At 39.4% G+C, this 18322-nt stretch overlaps 1 protein-coding gene and 1 pseudogene across 1 annotated transcript; one reads left to right on the forward strand and one right to left on the reverse strand.

Moving 5' to 3' along the window:
- Positions 1-844: 844 nt before the first annotated feature.
- Positions 845-3865, forward strand: LOC138993493 (small ribosomal subunit protein uS3 pseudogene; annotated as a pseudogene).
- A 12101-nt stretch (positions 3866-15966) lies between these two features.
- On the reverse strand, positions 15967-17720 carry LOC138992901 (histone deacetylase 2-like). The gene is made up of 2 exons (XM_070391879.1): positions 16541-17720; positions 15967-16295 (listed from the first exon to the last, which is right to left on the reverse strand). The coding sequence occupies exons 1-2, from the start codon at positions 17718-17720 to the stop codon at positions 16006-16008; spliced, it is 1470 nt and encodes a 489-aa protein (XP_070247980.1). The 3' UTR covers positions 15967-16005.
- Between the last annotated feature and the right edge of the window lie 602 nt (positions 17721-18322).

Genomic DNA, 18322 nt, shown 5'->3' on the forward strand with positions numbered 1-18322 from the left:
TTAGAAAATGTTTCCAATGAGCCCTTAAAATGAAAATGAACTTGTCCAGGGTTTTCACATGTTCTATTTGCATAAAGCATTTCTTTTGTTAACCTTGGCTCACCAAAGAATGAATTGCTATTAACATAGGAGATATTAGGTAGCCTCATCTTGCTCAATGTGTAAAGGCCAGCTTTCTAGTTAATGTGAAACAGCAGGGATAAAACAACACAGCCATAAAACTGCTCTTGCAGCAAATGGAAAACTATCCGTATGATTCTAGCCAACTCTGCCTGACACATCTCAGGGGTTGTACCGCTTGGGCTGTTACTGGAAGGATCCTAAGAGATAGTTCACTTAAGTTTCATTTTAAATATGATTCAAACATGTTTTTCCTTTTAATTTTTTTCTGGTGACAAACCAGGACTTTAGTTTGGTCTGCATTTATTATTCAGCTCTGAGAGCTTAGGGAAACAACAAATTCTCAACTTAGGAATAGCCTTCCATTTCCTTGAAACAGTATTCATATGGAATCTGCATTTTTTGATAAGGCTTGACAAGGTAGACCTAAAATCCACTTCTTAGAACCTATAAGGATGTGGTCCTGTCCCAGGTTCCCCTTCAGGGCCTACAGGGACCTCCAGTGCATCCGATTGGGAGAGCAACCACACTATGGGCATGGAATGAATGCTTCCATTACAATTTAAGAACTGCTTCTTAACTTCTACAACCAAAAGTTGGCTTCATGCTTTTCAGCTTTCATAGTGAAAAGGGGCTTACTTTTATGAAAAGAGGCAACGTTAAAAGGTAAATAGCACAAAACACAGCTTTCTAGAGAAATAAGGGGAAAGAGGCCCTTACGAAGATGAAACTGACCCAACAGGGGGGTATGATGCTTGAATCTCAAGATCAAAGGACTGTGCAGACTTCATTTTACTGGAGATGCTGAGGCCAGGCTTCATTTTTGAAGTCTTTGCCTTAGAGTTGGTGACTTTGAAAACATTTATTTGTCTATTAATGGGGACGATGGAAGTACCATCTTCACTTTTAAAAGTCAGCTTAGAAAAGTGTCTAATACATAATGATTTTTCGATTCATTCTAGTTGTTGGAAAATGTCCAGGTGCATTTGAAAACAACAACAACATGTTTTGCTGTCATTGAATGGAGTGTTCTGTAAATACAATTAGGTTCAATTGGTAAAACGTTTTGAAGTCTTCTATGTTATTAATGATTTGCCATTTACTTGTTCGATCAATTGTTGAGAGAAGGATGCTAAAATCACAGGCTGTCTTTGAGGATTTTTTCTATTACTCCTGGAAGTTCTGTTAGCTTTTGCTTTTGAAGCTATGTTGTTAGTTATATAAATATGTAGCATTATCATATCCTCCTAAGGAGGTGATCTTTTTATCAGTATGCAGGGTTCCTCGCTTTTTCCTGGAAATTTAGTTGGAAATCTACCTTGTCTGATTTTAATACGGTTACTCTAGTATTCCTTTAACAATGTTAGCATGGTGTATATTATTTCATCCTTTTAACCTTTTGTATTTTTTCCCTGGCCCACTCCTTGTTGAGAGCAATCTTGACTTTCTGTACTTTTATATTTAAAGTTCACTTCTTTTATAGACAGCATACTTTTGGATCTCATATGTTTTTACTTACTTGATCATCTCTGTCCTTTATGGTGTTTAGATCATTTACTTTCATGGTTTTTTCCCTTTCTCTTATTTTTTAAGGACTTCTATATTGAGTATTTTTTCTGATTGTACTGTATCTCCTTTGTTGGTTTATTAGTTATAATTGTTCACATTGTTAACTTTGTGGTTACATTAGAATTTCTAACATACATCAGAAGTTCGCAATCTTTTTCTGTGAAGGGCCACCTAATAAATGTTTTAGACTTGTGGCCACATATGATCTTTGTTACATATTTACTTTTCTTTAATTTTAAAAATATAAAATCCTTTCTAGCGTACAGACCATGCAAAACAGGCTGTGAGCCAGATTGATCTGTGAGCTGTAGTTTACCAACTGGTGGTATACATCTTATTGACGTCTTTCTGGAAGTAATATCATACCACTTCATAGTATAAGACTCTTACAAGAGTATACTTCCATTCCTTCCCTTTTGGCTTTTTTGCTATTTTTGTCATAGATTTTACTGTTATGGATATTAGAAGCTCCACAAATGCATGATTACTTTTGTTTAAACAATTACCTTTGAAATAGTTTGAAATTATGGGAGAAAAAAAGTGATACTCAATATAGTTGACTTTCCCTGTGCTAGTCATTCTTTTGTGAGGATCCACATTTTCATCTGGTATTACTTTTCCTCTATCTGAAAGTTTCCTTTCTTTTGTTAAAGTTTATTGAGATTTAAAAGCTTTTTTCTTTATTGGTTTTTAGAAAGAGAGTAAAGGAGAGAGAGAAAAACATCACTGTGAGAAAGAAACAACCATCAGCTGCCTCCTGCACACCACCTACTGGGAATTGAGCCTTGAACCAGGGCATATGCCCTGACAAGGAATTGAACCAGCAACCCTTCAGTGCCCAACCAACTTAGCCACACTGGCCAGGATGGAAAGATTTCTTTTAATATTTCTGGTATTGCAGGGTTACTGATCAGGAATTCTTTTTTGTAGTGTCATTTTCCTGGTGTTAATTTCTTTCAGATTTTGTGCATCTGAAAAGCCTCTATTTGACTGCTTTTTCAATACAATTCTGCTGAGTATAGATTCTAGGTTGTCAGAAAGGAGCATACCCTCGTTGCTTTAAAAAAAATTATTTTATTAAAGATACATTCTTTTAAAATAGGAAATAAGTAGAAATATTTGAAATAAGTTCTTATTGAAATAAAAGGTTTTCATTTGCTTTAATTTTATAAGCAGGTAGTTGTTCCAAATGTGTTTACATAATTTAGAACTGATTTGAGCTTAATCTATTCTACTCTGAGTCTCCAAACCAGTGGTGTACGGATAAATGGTCAGCAACTGGCTCTTGGGATAAGAGGCAGACTTGTAGTGTTTGTCAATTTTGTGGTGCAAGTAATCCCACGAAGGCTTATTTCAAGCTACCAACCTAATACCCACTGGTTTGTAAAATTCTTGAAAATTGAACAATTGGCTCTTACAGGCCAATGTAAGCCAGCTCACTGCTTTTATCCCTAAGTCGGAGGAAACCCATCCCTGGACCATGGCAGATTCTCTTTAAGAAGACATTTAAGAAAATGTCTTTGTCATTATGTTAATGACCATCATATGCCCTCTCCCCTACTAAATGTATGGAAAGTCCTTATTCTTCATTGAAGACCTAGCTCAGTTATCAGCAACATAATAAGCTGGCATAAGATAAGATCCCCGCCCTTTAAGGCCTAAAATCTAACTAGTAAGCAGCACTGTCATAAAATGTAAATAACACGAAACAAGAAGTATGCCAATAACTGGCACTGGAAATAAAATCTGAGAGGTCCCTTATAAGTGACATCATGGAAAGTGGGGGCCAAAGGCTGTGAGGGCGTGGTGTCTGGGAAACTGAGGACAGAGGGCTAAATCCATGGAGTTTGTCGATGGTTTGATGATCCACAGCAGGGATCCTCTTAACTACTACGTCGACACTGCCGGGCGCCATGTGCTCCTCCCACAGGGCGTGCTGGGCCTCAAAGTGAAGATCTTGTTTCCTTAGGACTCAACTGGTAAGATTGGCCCTAAGAAGCCCCTTCCACATGTGAGCTTTGTGGAACCCAAAGATGAGATATTGCCCACCCCCATGTCGGGACAGAGGGGTGGGAAGCCAAAGCTGCCTGCCATACCCCCGCCACTAGCACAGCAAAACAGGGTCTCCTTGGCAGCTGAATCTGGAGTCTGGATGTTGCTCTATAAAGACCTTTAATAAAATCTTTTTAAAAGATGCATGGCCTGACTAGACTGCACATCGACGATTCAAACTGAGGGTGATGCCACCCCATCAGAGCATTACTTGATTGATTTGGGGGCTGCCTGGCTCATGGTGTTTCTGTGCTTTCCCTGAAAACCTCTTAGTTTCAACTGTACTTGTGAGACAAGGGCCAGAACAGAAGGACCCAAGCAAAGCTAACCAGAGGGATACCCTGTTGAGGTAAATGATGATGGTGGGGACTACCAGCACCTTGATGAACTCATCTGTAGTTCAGGATTATAGATTTTAGAATACAAGAAGAACATTCGATTCTCTTAGAAATAACTAATTTATTTTTTTTTCTTTTTTTTTTTAAATCTTTATTGTTCAGATTATTACATTTGTTCCTCGTTTTTCCCCCCCTAACTCCCCTCCTTCCAGCTCCCACCCCACCCTCCGCCCTCACTCCCCACCCATTGTCCTCATCCATAGGTGCACAATTTTTGTCCAGTCTCTTCCCGCATCTCCCACACCCCTTTTCCCCCCAAGAATAGTCAGTCCATTCCCTTTCTATGTCCCTGATTCTATTATAATCACCAGTTCATTCTGTACATCAGGTTATTTATTCACTTGATTCTTAGATTCATTTGTTGATAGATGCATATTTGTTGTTCATAATTTGTATCTTTACCTTTTTCTTCTTCTTCCTCTTCTTAAAGGATACCTTTCAGCATTTCATATAATACTGGTTTGGTGGTGATGAACTCCTTTAGCTTTTCCTTATCTGTGAAGCTCTTTATCTGACCTTCAATTCTGAATGATAGCTTTGCTGGATAAAGTACTCTTGGTTGTAGGTTCTTGCTATTCATCACTTTGAATATTTCTTGCCACTCCCTTCTGGCCTGCAAAGTTTCTGTTGAGAAATCAGCTGACAGTCATATGGGTATTCCCTTGTAGGTAACTGAGTTTCTTTCTCTTGCTGCTTTTAAGATTCTCTCTTTGTCTTTTGCTCTTGGCATTTTAATGATGATGTGTCTTGGTGTGGTCCTCTTTGGATTCCTTTTGTTTGGGGTTCTCTGCGCTTCCTGGACCTGTAAGTCTATTTCTTTCACCAGGTGAGGGAAGTTTTCTGTCATTATTTCTTCAAATAGGTTTTCAATATCTTGCTCTCTCTCATCTTCTGGTACCCCTATTATTCTGATGTTGGTACGTTTGAAGCTGTCCCAGAGGCTCCTTACACTATCTTTGTATTTTTGGGTTCTTTTTTCATTTTGTTTTTCCGGTTGGGTGTTTCTCGCTTCTTCGCATTTCAAATCTTTGACTTGATTCTTGCGCTCCTCTGGTCTGCTGTTGGAAGTCTGTATAATATTCTTTATTTCAGTCAGTGTATGCTTAATTTCTAGTTGGTTCTTTATCACACCATCGAGAGTCTCATTAGATTTCCTGTATATCTCATCAAGTTTATCGACAGACTCTAGAAGCCTCTCGAGAGACCTCAAAAGTGTGGTTCTGAACTCAATATCCTCCCTTGATAGTTTTGTCCTGTTTCTTTGTCTCCGCATTTTTTTACGCTTTCTTGGTACACCCCCTAGTGGTCTTTGTTCGAAGTCTTGTTGTAGTTAAGCCTTGATTGTTATAATTAATACTAGAGGGATTTGACCTCCAGGCCGACTGGCTGTGATAATTAGCTGTGTTTGCAGTGGAAGAACTTGTGTCCTCTAGGGAGGTGCTAATCTAGCCTTTGCCTGAGGCTATCCGGCAAATGGCTTTGTGCAGGGCTTGGGTGGGGCGGGTCCCACGGATCAACAGGGCGGAGGAGGGAGCAGTTATGGTTGCTCTAGGGAGGTGCTAATCTAGCCTTTGCCTGAGGCTATCCGGCAAATGGCTCTGTGCAGGGCTTGGGTGGGGCGGGTCCCACGGATCAACAGGGCGGAGGAGGGAGCAGTTATGGCTGCTCTCAGTCTGTCCCCAGGGGCTCTGCCTCTCTGTCCCAGCAACAGCTGCAAACCTCGGAGGGACCGTAGCCAGACAGTCCTGCTTCCCCCGTTTGAGTCTGGGTCCCTAGAGACTCGCCCGGATCTGGAGCTCTGAGTCTGAGGCTCCCTCCGGATTGAAACAGACAATCACGCCCTCAGCCACCAGCCCACGCCTCTCCCACTCCGCACCTTAGTATTTTACTTCAGCACTGCGCCTCCTCTGATTCTCGGTTCCTCCTATTTGTAGAACTTCCATTCAGCCAGCCTTCCTGTGGTTCTGGATGATGTCCGTTCTGTCTTTTAGTTGTATTTTTGAAGTGGTTGTTCGAGGCAGCAAACTCCGGCGTTAACCTATGCCGCCATCTTGGTTTCTCTCAGAAATAACTAATTTAGAAGAAGGATATATTTAAGATGATTTTCTTTTCTCAATGCCTATGGAAATCTATATTGCACATAGAAAATAAGGACACTGGCAATTATGTCTGGGTGTTGTGCTTCACACACTTGCTTATTCAATCCTCAACATCTCTAAACTGTAAAGGGGATTTGTGCCAGTGATAAAGAGCCTGAAGCACAGAAGTAAAGAACATTAAAATTGTTTACTGTTTGAAAAAAATATGCATGAACAAGCTAACTTATGAAATAGTTTCTAAATAAATTACTAAAGAGATTACTAAAAACTTACTAAGTACATAATTACCGCATTTCTAAATAGACAATGTTAAGATGTACTACATAAGTAGATAAACTAAATCTTAAATCAAATGTTATTTGTTTCTTGCTAGATTATGCATTTATTGAAGCAGTCAAGTGGGGTAAGGATAATAAATTCCTTCTCTTATGTTGATCAGATTAACAAATATAAAATTCTTAGAATCCTGCCTAGCACTATATAATCATTTACTACTGGTATTATTACCATTTTTATTACCTTCTAATGTAAGCATCGGAAATTTCCAGTGAAAATATTTTAGTTTCTTTAGAACTCTAGGCAAGATAGAAATGGCCAGACAGATTGGCTATTTGCAGATTTATTATTGTACATAATATTGCTATAGTTGAAGATTTTCTATTGCCAAACATTTAGCTAAGTGTTTTGCTAAATTATTTCAGTCATTTACTTCTCACAACAATTTAATGAAGGTATATTAGCCTCATTTTATAGAAAAAGAATTAAGGTTTAGAAAAGAAGAGTAATATATATGCATAATAGTCAGATTTGTTTATAAAGCCACACACTCAAGGCCCATATTTTCAACAAGTATTTTTTCCATATCTCCATGGTTTACATGAACTCACTCTAAAGATGATTTATAAATGTAGCTGTAAGTGGTTGGTCTGGTCATTACAATTCAATTCAGCAAATATTGATTAAACATTTACCTTGTCATGTCAAAAAATTGATTCTATCCATCAATTACATACAATTACCTATTGTACTGAATAAATATTGTCAGGTAGATGAAGGGTATCCAAATTTGTGCCACCTAGGGAAGTGTGAAGGAGGTGAAGTTTTTTTTAAAGCTGTTAGTCTCTAAAGCAGTCATTAATTTTCTTTTTATATGATATCTCTATATTTTTCTTATTTTTATGCCCAAAGTCCTCACAAACATGTTTTCCCTCAGGAAGTGACACTTTGATGATAAATGATTACTTTAATGACATCTCTTGATATTTAGATAACTCATTAGTTGGCTTACATTGAATGTGTATTAAAAAAATCTATTTGCAAGGGTCTTCATGGATTTGTTATAAATTTCTGAGAACAGTCAGACCTGTGCATGAGAACAATTACTTGAGAAATAACACTGTTCTCAAATGAAGATTATGCCTATGACTCAGCAAAAGAGCAGTTCAGGGAAATAGGAAGAGTCAACCTTTAAAGTTAAGTCACTAACTGAACAAATTAGTAATTAGTACTTACTCTTAACCCGGTGCTGAGCACTTGGACAGTCACTGTTTCAACTAAGGATTGACTAAGACATGCTTAGAGCTAAGCTGAAAAAAAGACTGTAATGTAGATGGCTCATTTTTGTTTCATTCTATCTATTGTATTGTGTTCAGTTAGCAAACAAAGATATGCCCAAAGGCAGATGGCAGAGATCTGTGAATCATATCACAAAATATGACTGAACCCCTGGGATCCTTTAGCTTAAGGAGGAAAAGGAACGAGAGAACTTATCCACAGTATCCAAATATTTGAAGAACGTTTCATTTAGTTTTGAGTAACTCTAAGTAACCAATCAAAGCAGAGGGTCTATGCCGGTGGGAAGTGTGGCTTCCAGGAGCATGTAGGGATGAATTACTTATGCTCCCTGTAGTTAGAAGTCTGAGAAGTTCAGTGTCATGGTGACTATAACAGGGCAGTGACATGGATGAGTAGAAAACATTTTCCCGAGAAAGCAATAGTTACCTAAGATTGAAGAAGTGAGAGATGAATGAGATGAGGGGGCATGAGATGAAATAGGATGAGGGGCATGTGGGGACTCAATTGTATAAGGTTTTAATTCCTTCTGTTTATTTGGGTTTGGATTACCATTTCTTTCTTTTTTTCTTTTTTTTTTTTTTTTTGTAGTGAGAATGTTTTAAGATTTACTCTGCTAGCAACTTTCAAGTATATAATATAGTATTCTTAACTAGAATCACAAGCCTGCATTTATGACTGGAAGTCTATACCCTTTGACCAATATCTTCTCATTTTTATCACTCCTTAGCCCCTCATAGCCCCTATGACAATCTCTAATTTCATGAGTTCGGCTTTTTTAGATTCCAAATGTATGTGACATCATACACTGTTTGTCTTTCTCTGACTTAGTTCACTTAACACAATACCTGAAAGGTCCATCCATGCTGTTGTAAATGACAAGATTTCCTTCTTTCTCATGATTGAGTAATATTCCGTCGTATACATGTGCCACAATATAAGATCTGAATTCTTTAAAATGTTTTGAGTTCTGGACGGGCTCTGCATGAATCCCAATGATGTGATGAAATAAGGTAGGGGTCTCAAAAATGAGGTCAACTAGACAATCCTTAGGGATGCTGGGCCCTTTAGTGAGGACTAGTCTGCTTACTAGACACTTGTACTCTAAGACTTAGTCATTGTCCTATTGTCAGCTTTCTACAAAGTACTTATTACTACCTACTCTGTAAAATAAAGACTAGGGCACTCATTAACTCACACACATTGATGACTGATTGGATAAAGTATAAGTTAAGAGAAGATGCTGCATCAATCCATTAGTATAATGTTTTTCTCCACTTGTTATAGTTTTCCTAAATGATTATAGGTTAATTGCCAATAGAATTTTGTCCTCTTCTGGCTGTAACTGCTATTTTTTGAAATACCACAAAAAGTCAGTTAACAGGCATAAAATCATCCATCTGGCTTTTGAGGCCCCTTGGTATGCATCCTTTTCTCCCTTCTGTATCTTTGAGGTCAGGCTTATTAGGCTCAATGCCAGGGTCAATACAGTTTGTAATTGGTGTCTGGCAGATTTCAGGATAAAAATTTTTAGAATAACATTTTATATTTTCAAAATCAGAATGCAAAAATCCCATCCTTCATAATCACAAGACTCAATAGAACTGGAAATATTTGATTCAACAGTTGAGAGTCAGAGAGCTTGTTTACTTCCATTTGTAGCTTAGGTATATGCAATGGAGTGAGTTCGTAATTTTCCTGGTTAGTCTCAGTGGAAGTGAGTCTATCTCAGATGACACCTGTCACTTAGATAATTTGTGAGATGGATGATAAGCACACCTATATCCTTAATTTGGGGATCATGAACTCCAGATACGGAAGCAGGATCTTTAGATCTTACCTAAAACAATGTTCTTCATATTTGAATGTAACAATCAAATACTTCAAGGTTTGGGTTAAACTGCAGGTGTCAAGTGCTGGTATCCACACGGACCGGAGAGCAGCCCCTGGAAGTGCTTGTTCATCTGAAGACTTTGGAGCTCTGCCCGTATTCAAGCCCTTGCTGGATTACTCCTCAGACTCCTGACCTGCCTGCCTCCCTGCTCCTGTCTGCACCAGCTTCACAATTGCTAAAAACATGGCTGTTCTAAATCACAAAAATCTAATCATGTGATTTCCTAGCTTTAAGTTCTTTAACACCTTGGCAGTGCCTTCTGCCAAACATCCTAATTCCTTAGTATGGCATCAACCCTTCATGACCTGGCCCCTTGTTATCTCTCCAATTTCCTTTCCTACCGCCTCACATGCCATGTCTCCACACCACATATATACCCAGCTCACTGCTTCCTAGACATGCCATGCGATCTCCACCTTTGCACCTGCTCTTTCCTCTGCCTATAGCTCTATTCCCACCCTGTTCCACCTTAGCCAGGCCATCTTCTAATCACTTTTCAGAACACGCCCTGCTATTCTCTCCTAGAAGATGCTTTCTTTGCTTTGATGTTTTTGCCCACCCTTAGTGGGTGGGGCCCTCATGAATGGGATTAGCGCCCTTATAAAAGAGACCACAGGAAGCTTCCCCTTCCACCATGTGAGAAGACAGCAAGAAGCTGGCTACCTATGGACCAGGCAGCTGACCCTCACTAGATATCAAATCAGCTGGCTCCTTTGTCTTGGACTTTCCAGCCTCCAGAACTGTGAGAAATAAATCACTGATGTTTACTATGAATACTATGGTATTCTCTTATAGCAGCCCATGGCCCATGGCATTCTCCCTGTGTGTGTGTGTCTGTCTTTATGTCCTAAATCCCCCTTATTATAAGAACACCAGTCATATGGTATTAGGGTTCACTCTAATGACTTCATCTTAACCGTTCACATCTGCAATGACCCTGTTTCCAATCAAGGTCACATTCTGAGGTGCTGGAGTTAGGAGTTCAACATATGCATTTTTAGGGGACATGGTTCAACCCATAAGACTTCATATTTTCAGGAACTTTTCATAAGCTCCTTTAATTATATACTACATGTTCAATTCTTCAAATAAACCCTGTATCTCATGCTATCTTATCTTTGCAGGAGCTTGTTTCATATGCCCTCTCCCCCACTAAATGTATGGAAAGTCCTTATTCTTCATTGAAGACCTAGCTCAGTTATCACTTTTCCCATCCCTCCAGAGGCAATTGGTCATGCCTCATTCTGTGTTACCATTGTACCATTCTTATATTATTGGATTTTTCAAACTGTTTTTATTAAAATTTTATTTTGTATACCTATTTGGGGATATCCTCAGAGCCAGGCACAATGTCTATTTTATGTTAAGTGATCAATGTGTGTATGGATTGAATGAATAAATAAATCATAACTACTGAATGATTATTGATATTTTACACAAGAATATATCTTTGTTGCCCACCAAAATATTTTTGTATATATCATCTTAAGAAAAAGATATAAAAAAAAACTGGTGAGGAACTTGGCAAGCTATGCAGAAAATTCATGAAAACTCCTTGTGTAAACACTTTGTAGAAAGGAATTTATATGGTCTAAGAGAGAAAAATAATTATAAGTACATCTTAAACAGAAACAAAAGCTAAAGACCATAATGTACCAGATTTTGCACTGCTGGTAAAATGCATTATCATCTTCTTGGTGGCTTAAGGAATAACAACTCAGGAAATAACTTTAATAGTGTTTGGAAATTAAATTGCTTTGTCCTTAGCTAAAACACTTTTATAATTATGCCCACTTCTAAACTACTGCCTTTTTATCCAGACAGAAATAAATATACCTTTACCTCTTAAAGTCATGATATGGCATTATAAACTCAAGAACTGCTATTACCATTTCTCATACTTTTGTTTTTCTATTAGCTACAACATGCAGTGAGCTCCTGCAGTTTTAGTGCTAAGTATTCAATTGAAACTCACTAGAAGTTCAGTTTTTCTCTAACTAATAACTCCATGCCCAAGAATTTTCCCTGAAAGAATGTTATGGTAGTCACTACTGAACCCCAGGCAGCTGGGTAACAAATGGCAGCACTGCTCAAAATAAGAATAGTGACATCAAGATTTTTCCCCTCCAGCTGCTAAATTCTGCATTGACTCTGCTATACTTTAAAACTACTTCCTTTTTGGACCATGGCCAAGTCTAAAATCGAGTAAATATGCTAAGATTATGTTAATGACCATCATCATTAACATGAAATCCCATCATGGTTAGTGGCAACTTCATTTTTGAGTTCAACTCCATCCTTAGCTCAACTTCAATCTTAGCTCATCCTTTAGTTCAACTCCATCCTTTAGCTCAGGTTAAAAAACCCAGAGTAATTCCTGAGTCCACGTTGTCTCTCACCACCACATCCCATATTTCAGAAATCTTTCAGAAAATCCTATTGCTGCTGTCTTAATAAATACAGAATTCCGACACTCTACTTTCTCCTGTGCTGTTGCTCTAGCACCAGCCTTCACCATGTCATGCTTGAATTAATGTAATAACTTTGTAAATGTTTTCCTCCTTCCACCCTTGCCTTTTTTACTTTCAATTCTCAACAGAGCAGCTAGAGAATATGTCTTAAAGTGTGAATGAGATCAAGTCCCTCCTTAATATGAAGAATCTCATGGGTTGAACTGTGTCAGAACCATCAGGGTTTCCTCCCCATTTCCTTCAGAATAAAGCTCAAGTCCTCCCGATGGCCTTCATAGGATGAGGCATCCTCTTGCCTTGGATTCTTCCCAAATCTGTCTTCTGCCTTCCAGTGCTCTTCTTTCAAGCTCTTCCCTTAACTTCCCTCGCCTCCTCCAGGGACATGTGTAGACATTATCCTGACCACATTATTGAAATACAAGCTGTCCTTCCCCCCCGCACACTTGGTCTCATTGCACTACTCCACTTTTCTGTTATTTGTAGTACTTATTACTTCTAACATATGAGATGTTTTCTTTCTTTATTTAGCCAATTCTTTATTGTGTGTCTTTCTCGGCTAACATAGAAAGTCTTTGGTCAGGGATCTTTGTCTGCTTTGTTCATTGATGTATCTTAAGCACCTAGAGCAGTGTGTGCTTCTTGACTGAGTGAATGAAGTAGACATGTAAACTAGTATGCATCGAGCTATCTCAGTGGGCCAAAGCCATGCACTGACCCTGCCCTTCTCCCCTTGGACTCCAACCTGCCCACCTGGAGTGAGCTCCCTTTATCTTAGCAAGGAGCAGTCAGTAACCCTCATGTTTTAAGTCTGTAAAATGTTCTAGGCATTTTGCCAAGCTCTTTGAATACATCATTTCATTGGATCCCTACAGCATTTCAGCAACATAAGTAGAATTAGCCTCATTTGCAGCTAGTAAACTGAGACTGAAGAAGCTTAAAAATGTTTCTCAAATCTCCTATGAGATCTCAGGGAGGAGCTTTAAATGCAGATTACTAAGTGAAAGAAGCCAATCTGAAATGGATACATACTATATGATTCCAACAACATGATACTCCGGAAAAGACAAAAACTATGGAGACAAAAGAATCAACAATTGTGGGGAGGGAGGTATGAAAAAGCCGAGCACCTAGGATTTGGGGGCGCGGGGGACAGTGAAAGTATTCTTTATGATACTATAATGGTAGAAACATGTCATTTTATATTTGTCCAAATCCAGAGAGAACCTTAATGTAAACTAGGGACTCTGGATGATAATGCTGTGTCAATGTCAGTTCATGGATGGTAACAAACGTGTTACTCTGGTGCAGATTTTGATAGTGCAGGAGGCTGAGTTAATGTGGGGGCAGGGAGTATATGGGAAATGTCTGTGCCTTCCACTCTACTTTTCTGTGAACCTAACACTGCTCTAAAAATAAAGTCTAGTGGTTTGTTTGTTTTTAACAAAGGAATGAATTCTGTTCTTATAGTAAGAAACATTCTGCTGTCTTTCTGTCATGACATCCTGATGCCTCCTGAGCAGCTGTACTCGGATGAAATAGTGACGCAAACAACGAAATGAAAGAGCAGCTATCAATCATCTAATTCTTCAGGCGAGCTCATCTACCAGTACCTGCTATCCCATAAATATCTGTTTCTTTCTCCATCTAAAGGATACAGCAGTGTTTTTCAAATTGTTTACATGTTAGAAAAGGATTTGGAAGTGTTCTTTTTAAAGGAAACACTGGGTAGAACTATTTAGATTTCTAAATTTCTTTATTGTGACCACTTTGTGGGTCTCTGGTTTGCTAATGTGCATTATGAATCTCTAGAATGTGTTTAAAATCCAGTATTTACAGAACTAGTCTGACCAAGGACACCTTTTTATCATATAGCATCAAATACCATCTCATAAGATATTAGTGTTCTGAGAAAAGCCCTTTGGGAATGCTGACCAAGAACTACCCGTCCATTAAATTAATTTTATTGAATCTATTAAAGACAGACAGCAGGAGTTCATTTTTGGATACATCTTAGTACAATGACAAGAATTTTTCTCTCTGGAAGTAAGTAGGACAGTACTGTTATTAGCAAAATAATGACTCATGAGAAACAAGAGGCAAAAGAAATAGTTATAGTGCTATATTCAATAGAGGAAGAGTGGTGTTCTCATCCAATTTCTGCTTTTGTTCAAAGTCCAGGCTTGAAGCACAGATCAATGATCAATTATAATTTCTAAGAAAAGAGAAAATATATATTCTATCAGGTTCAAACTACTGGGAAATGTACACATTACCAGAGTTAGTTGCAAAAAAAGGTTGGTAGGTATAAATATCTGGGATTTCTTCCTCAATTAAACTTCTAAAGGAGAAAATGCTTGATCCCCATGATAATTGTTTTCAGAAAGAGGACAAGCCAATCCTTGGGGAAGGGGAGGTAACAATATTAATTGAAGAGAAAGCAATCATTTAAGATTATGTATAGTGCATATTTTTAAAATAAGACATAGATTAACTTAGCCGCAGCAGGTGTAGCACACTCTACCATTAGCATGGACCCCTAAGCAACAGTATGTCCTGCTGATGGGGACCTTAACAATGGCTCTCGTGTTTTCCAACACAGAGCAGTCTCTGTGTTGGGTTGAATAGTGTCCTTCCCCAAATCACATCTACCCAGAACCTATGAATACAACCTTACTTGGAAATAAGGTCTTTGCAAGTTTAATCAAATTAAGATGAGGTCATACTGGAGTAATGTGGGCTCTAAATCAAATATGACTGATGTCCCTTAAAAAAGTGAGTCTCTTAAAAAAGTGAGTTTACAGAGTTGAAGACTTCACATTGGAATCTCCATTGGAGTGATGCATCTACAAGCCAAGGAACACCAAGGGTTGCCAGAAACCACTAGAAGCTAGGAGAGAGGATGCAACAGATTGTCCCTCAGAGTCCCCAGAAAAAAACAAACCCTGCTTTGATCTCAGATTTTTGACTTCCAGAACTGTGAGACGGTAAATCACTGTTGTCTTAAGCCACCCAGTTACTGGTACTTTGTTGCAGCAGACCCAGGAAATTAATAAAATCTCAAATTTGAGTTTTGTAAAACCCTTTGTATCGGCCTGCTTGTATTTTCCCATTAGTTCCTTTAACTAAAATCTGAATTATCCTGGCAAAATGTACCCATGTATGGTCATTTTGAGATGTGTCTTAAATTTCAACCCCACTCTCCCACTCCCACCAGTTGGGAGGGGTGATTAATGCACCATTTCTTGGGAGAGCCAGGCTCATGGTGTGTGTGTGTGTGTGTGTGTGTGTGTGCGCGCGCGCGCGCGCGCGCTCATGCTGCATGCTGAGGCTCTCCTCATCTCAAGGAGGGAGGTTTGAGTTTGCTCCGGAATTAAACTCAGACACAGAAATCTTTCTCAGAACTAGCTTCACAGAAGATGGACTTTATTTTTATGCCCCCTCTTTGCTAATATTTGAGAGGTACCATTTTTTGACTTTATTTTTTTCTTAACTGAACTGATTACCAAATCATGATTTTAGCAGCCCAGGAGATGGAAATTCAATGGCCCTCTTTGCTGATAATAACACTGAAGAGCTAAAGCATCTAAAGGCCAGAGGCTCCAGGTGCTACTGACAATGCAGCTGAAGGCAGAAGCAGCGCCTGGGCCCTAACTCCCAGGGAGGAGCCCGAGGCTGAATCCATTCATGATCACAGGGCTCAGGAATCCTCTTCTCCCCTCTGAAAGTGCTCCAACATGTTTGGTCAGGAGAAATGTTTGCAAGGAAACTTTGTTGTTGTTTTTTTAATTTTCTTATTTTTTAATGTTTTCTGAAATTGGAGACTTTCAAATTCAAGGGTTGCTGAGCTGTTCTGATTTGGCTCCTTTGGTATCTGTTTTTTCACCACTAATACCCTTGGATTTATCTTCTTCCTTAACATCAGCTTTTTTGTCTTCTGTTTCCTTCTTGTCTTCCTCAATTCTAGCTTTCTTTGCTCCTTTCTTATGATCAGCCACATTTCTACGACCTCCTTCTCCTTCATCCTCTGAATCTGAGAATTCTTCATCACAAGCTATCCGTTTGTCTGATGCTCGAATAGAAATTCTCTTGTCTGGGTCTTCTCCATCTTCATCTCCACTGTCTTTTTTTTTTTTTTTTTTTTTTTAAATATATTTTATTGATTTTTTACAGAGAGGAAAGGAGAGAGATAGAGAGTTAGAAACATTGATGAGAGAGAAACATCGATCAGCTGCCTCCTGCACACCCCCTACTGGGGATGCACCCACAACCAAGGTACATGCCCTTGACTGGAATCGAACCCGGGACCCTTCAGTCCACAGGCCGATGCTCTATCCACTGAGCCAAACCAGTTAGGGCCATCTCCACTGTCTTCATGAACAGCATCTTCTGGAATAGCTTGCATTTGGACACCAGGTGCATGAGGCAACATGCGTAAATTTTCAAATAAACGCTGTTTTATCTTTTCCACATATTCTGGAGTGTTCTGGTTTGTCATATTTGAAGGACTAATATGCAGTTTGAAGTCTGGTCCAAAATTCTCAAAATAATCATTATATGGCAAGTCATTAGGAATCTCACAATCAAGGGCAACTGCAGTCTCATATGTCCAACAGCGAGCAACGTTACGAATAGTGTATCCACCTCCCCCAAGCATCAGTAATGGTAAATTGAAAGTTTTTACAACTTCTACACATTTAGCGTGACCTTTGACTGTCAGATTGAAGCAACCAAGTCTATCACCAGATAGCGAGTCTGCACCACACTGTAGCACCACAGCCCTAGGTTGATACATCTCCATCACTTTTGAGATGATAGGCTTAAATATTTGCCCATAAGATTCATCATCTATACCATCTCTCATTGGAAAATTGACAGCATAGTATTTGCCTTTTCCTGCACCAATACCCCTCAAGTCTCCTGTTCCAGGAAAGTATTCCCCGTATTTATGGAATGATACAGTCATTACACGATCTGTTGTATAAAAAGCTTCTTCAACACCATCACCATGATGGATATCAATATCAATATATAAGACTCTCTGGTGATACTTTAGTAATTCAAGGATGGCAAGCACAATATCATTAACATAACAGAATCCTGATGCTTCTGATTTCTTAGCATGATGTAATCCTCCAGCCCAATTAACAGCCATATCAGTTTGTTGTCGGTTTAACTTCACAGCTCCAGCAACTGAGCCACCAGTTGAGAGCTGACAAAACTCAAAGAGTCCATCAAACACTGGACAATCTTCTCCAACATTAAATCTCTGCATCTGCTTACTGTACTCAGACATGTTATCTGGTCTTATTGAACGTAGAAATTTGATGTATTCATCACTGTGGTATTTTGTCATTTCTTCAGCAGTGGCTTTAAAGGGCCTATATATTTCCATTTTTCTATATAAGCCATAATTTAGCACCAAGTTATGGGTCATGCGGATTCTATGAGGTTTCATAGGATGGCCTCGTCCATAGTAATAGTTTCCAATGTCACTATCGCAGTAGTAGCAGACTTTCTTTTTGCCGCCTCCCTGACTGTACGCCATGGGCTCCCCAGCCACCTCCGCCTCCGGGCTCCTCCTCCTGCTGCTGCTGCTGCTGCTGTCCCCGCCCCGGCCCTGGCTCTGAGGGGAGAGAAAAGGGCTGTGGCTTAAGTGGGGGCAGCTGTCTCACGGGGCCAGGATGGGCCTGAGGGAGGAGAGGGTGCCGGAAGGGCTCGGTAAGGCCGGGCGGAGGGGCCGAGAGCGCCGAGCAGGGGAGGCCGCAGCGCCAACTCTCCACACTGGGGAAAGGGGCTTGCCTAAGGGTCCTTGTTCGGGCACCAGAGGCTGAGGTCCAGCCCCAGCAGGTCCAGGGGTTCCCCAAGATGTGGACAGAGTCGGCAAAGAAGGAAGGACACGGAGTTGCATTCAGTCTTTCAGCAGAGCAAGGTTCTCCCTCCAGGATCTCCAGCCAAGTTCTGTGTTTTACTGTCTTGTTACATCTGTATTTATACCAGTTGATTTTAATCCTCTCAATTTCTATTCCAAAGGTTAGGGCGTTTCTTATCTTCATTCCAGGGAGTAAAGATTATGTAGCTTAAGGGTGATTGTTCATAGTTAAAGTGATTAACTACCTGCCTGGCATTTAGTTAAGGGGTTTTATTCCC

The sequence above is a fragment of the Myotis yumanensis genome, unplaced genomic scaffold, assembly GCF_028538775.1.
Source record: "Myotis yumanensis isolate MYYU_CA2020_CCGP unplaced genomic scaffold, mMyoYum1.0.hap1 SCAF_15, whole genome shotgun sequence".
NCBI classification, from domain to species: domain Eukaryota; kingdom Metazoa; phylum Chordata; class Mammalia; order Chiroptera; family Vespertilionidae; genus Myotis; species Myotis yumanensis.

What these genes read in the sequence shown, in the direction of transcription:
- LOC138992901 (XM_070391879.1), bottom strand. Translation starts at nt 17,720, where the DNA reads ATGGCGTACAGTCAGGGAGGCGGCAAAAAGAAAGTCTGCTACTACTGC. An exon ending in AGATGCTGTTCATGAAGACA is followed by an intron (nt 16,296 to 16,540) that starts GTGGAGATGGCC and finishes AAAAAAAAAAAG; the next exon opens with ACAGTGGAGATGAAGATGGA.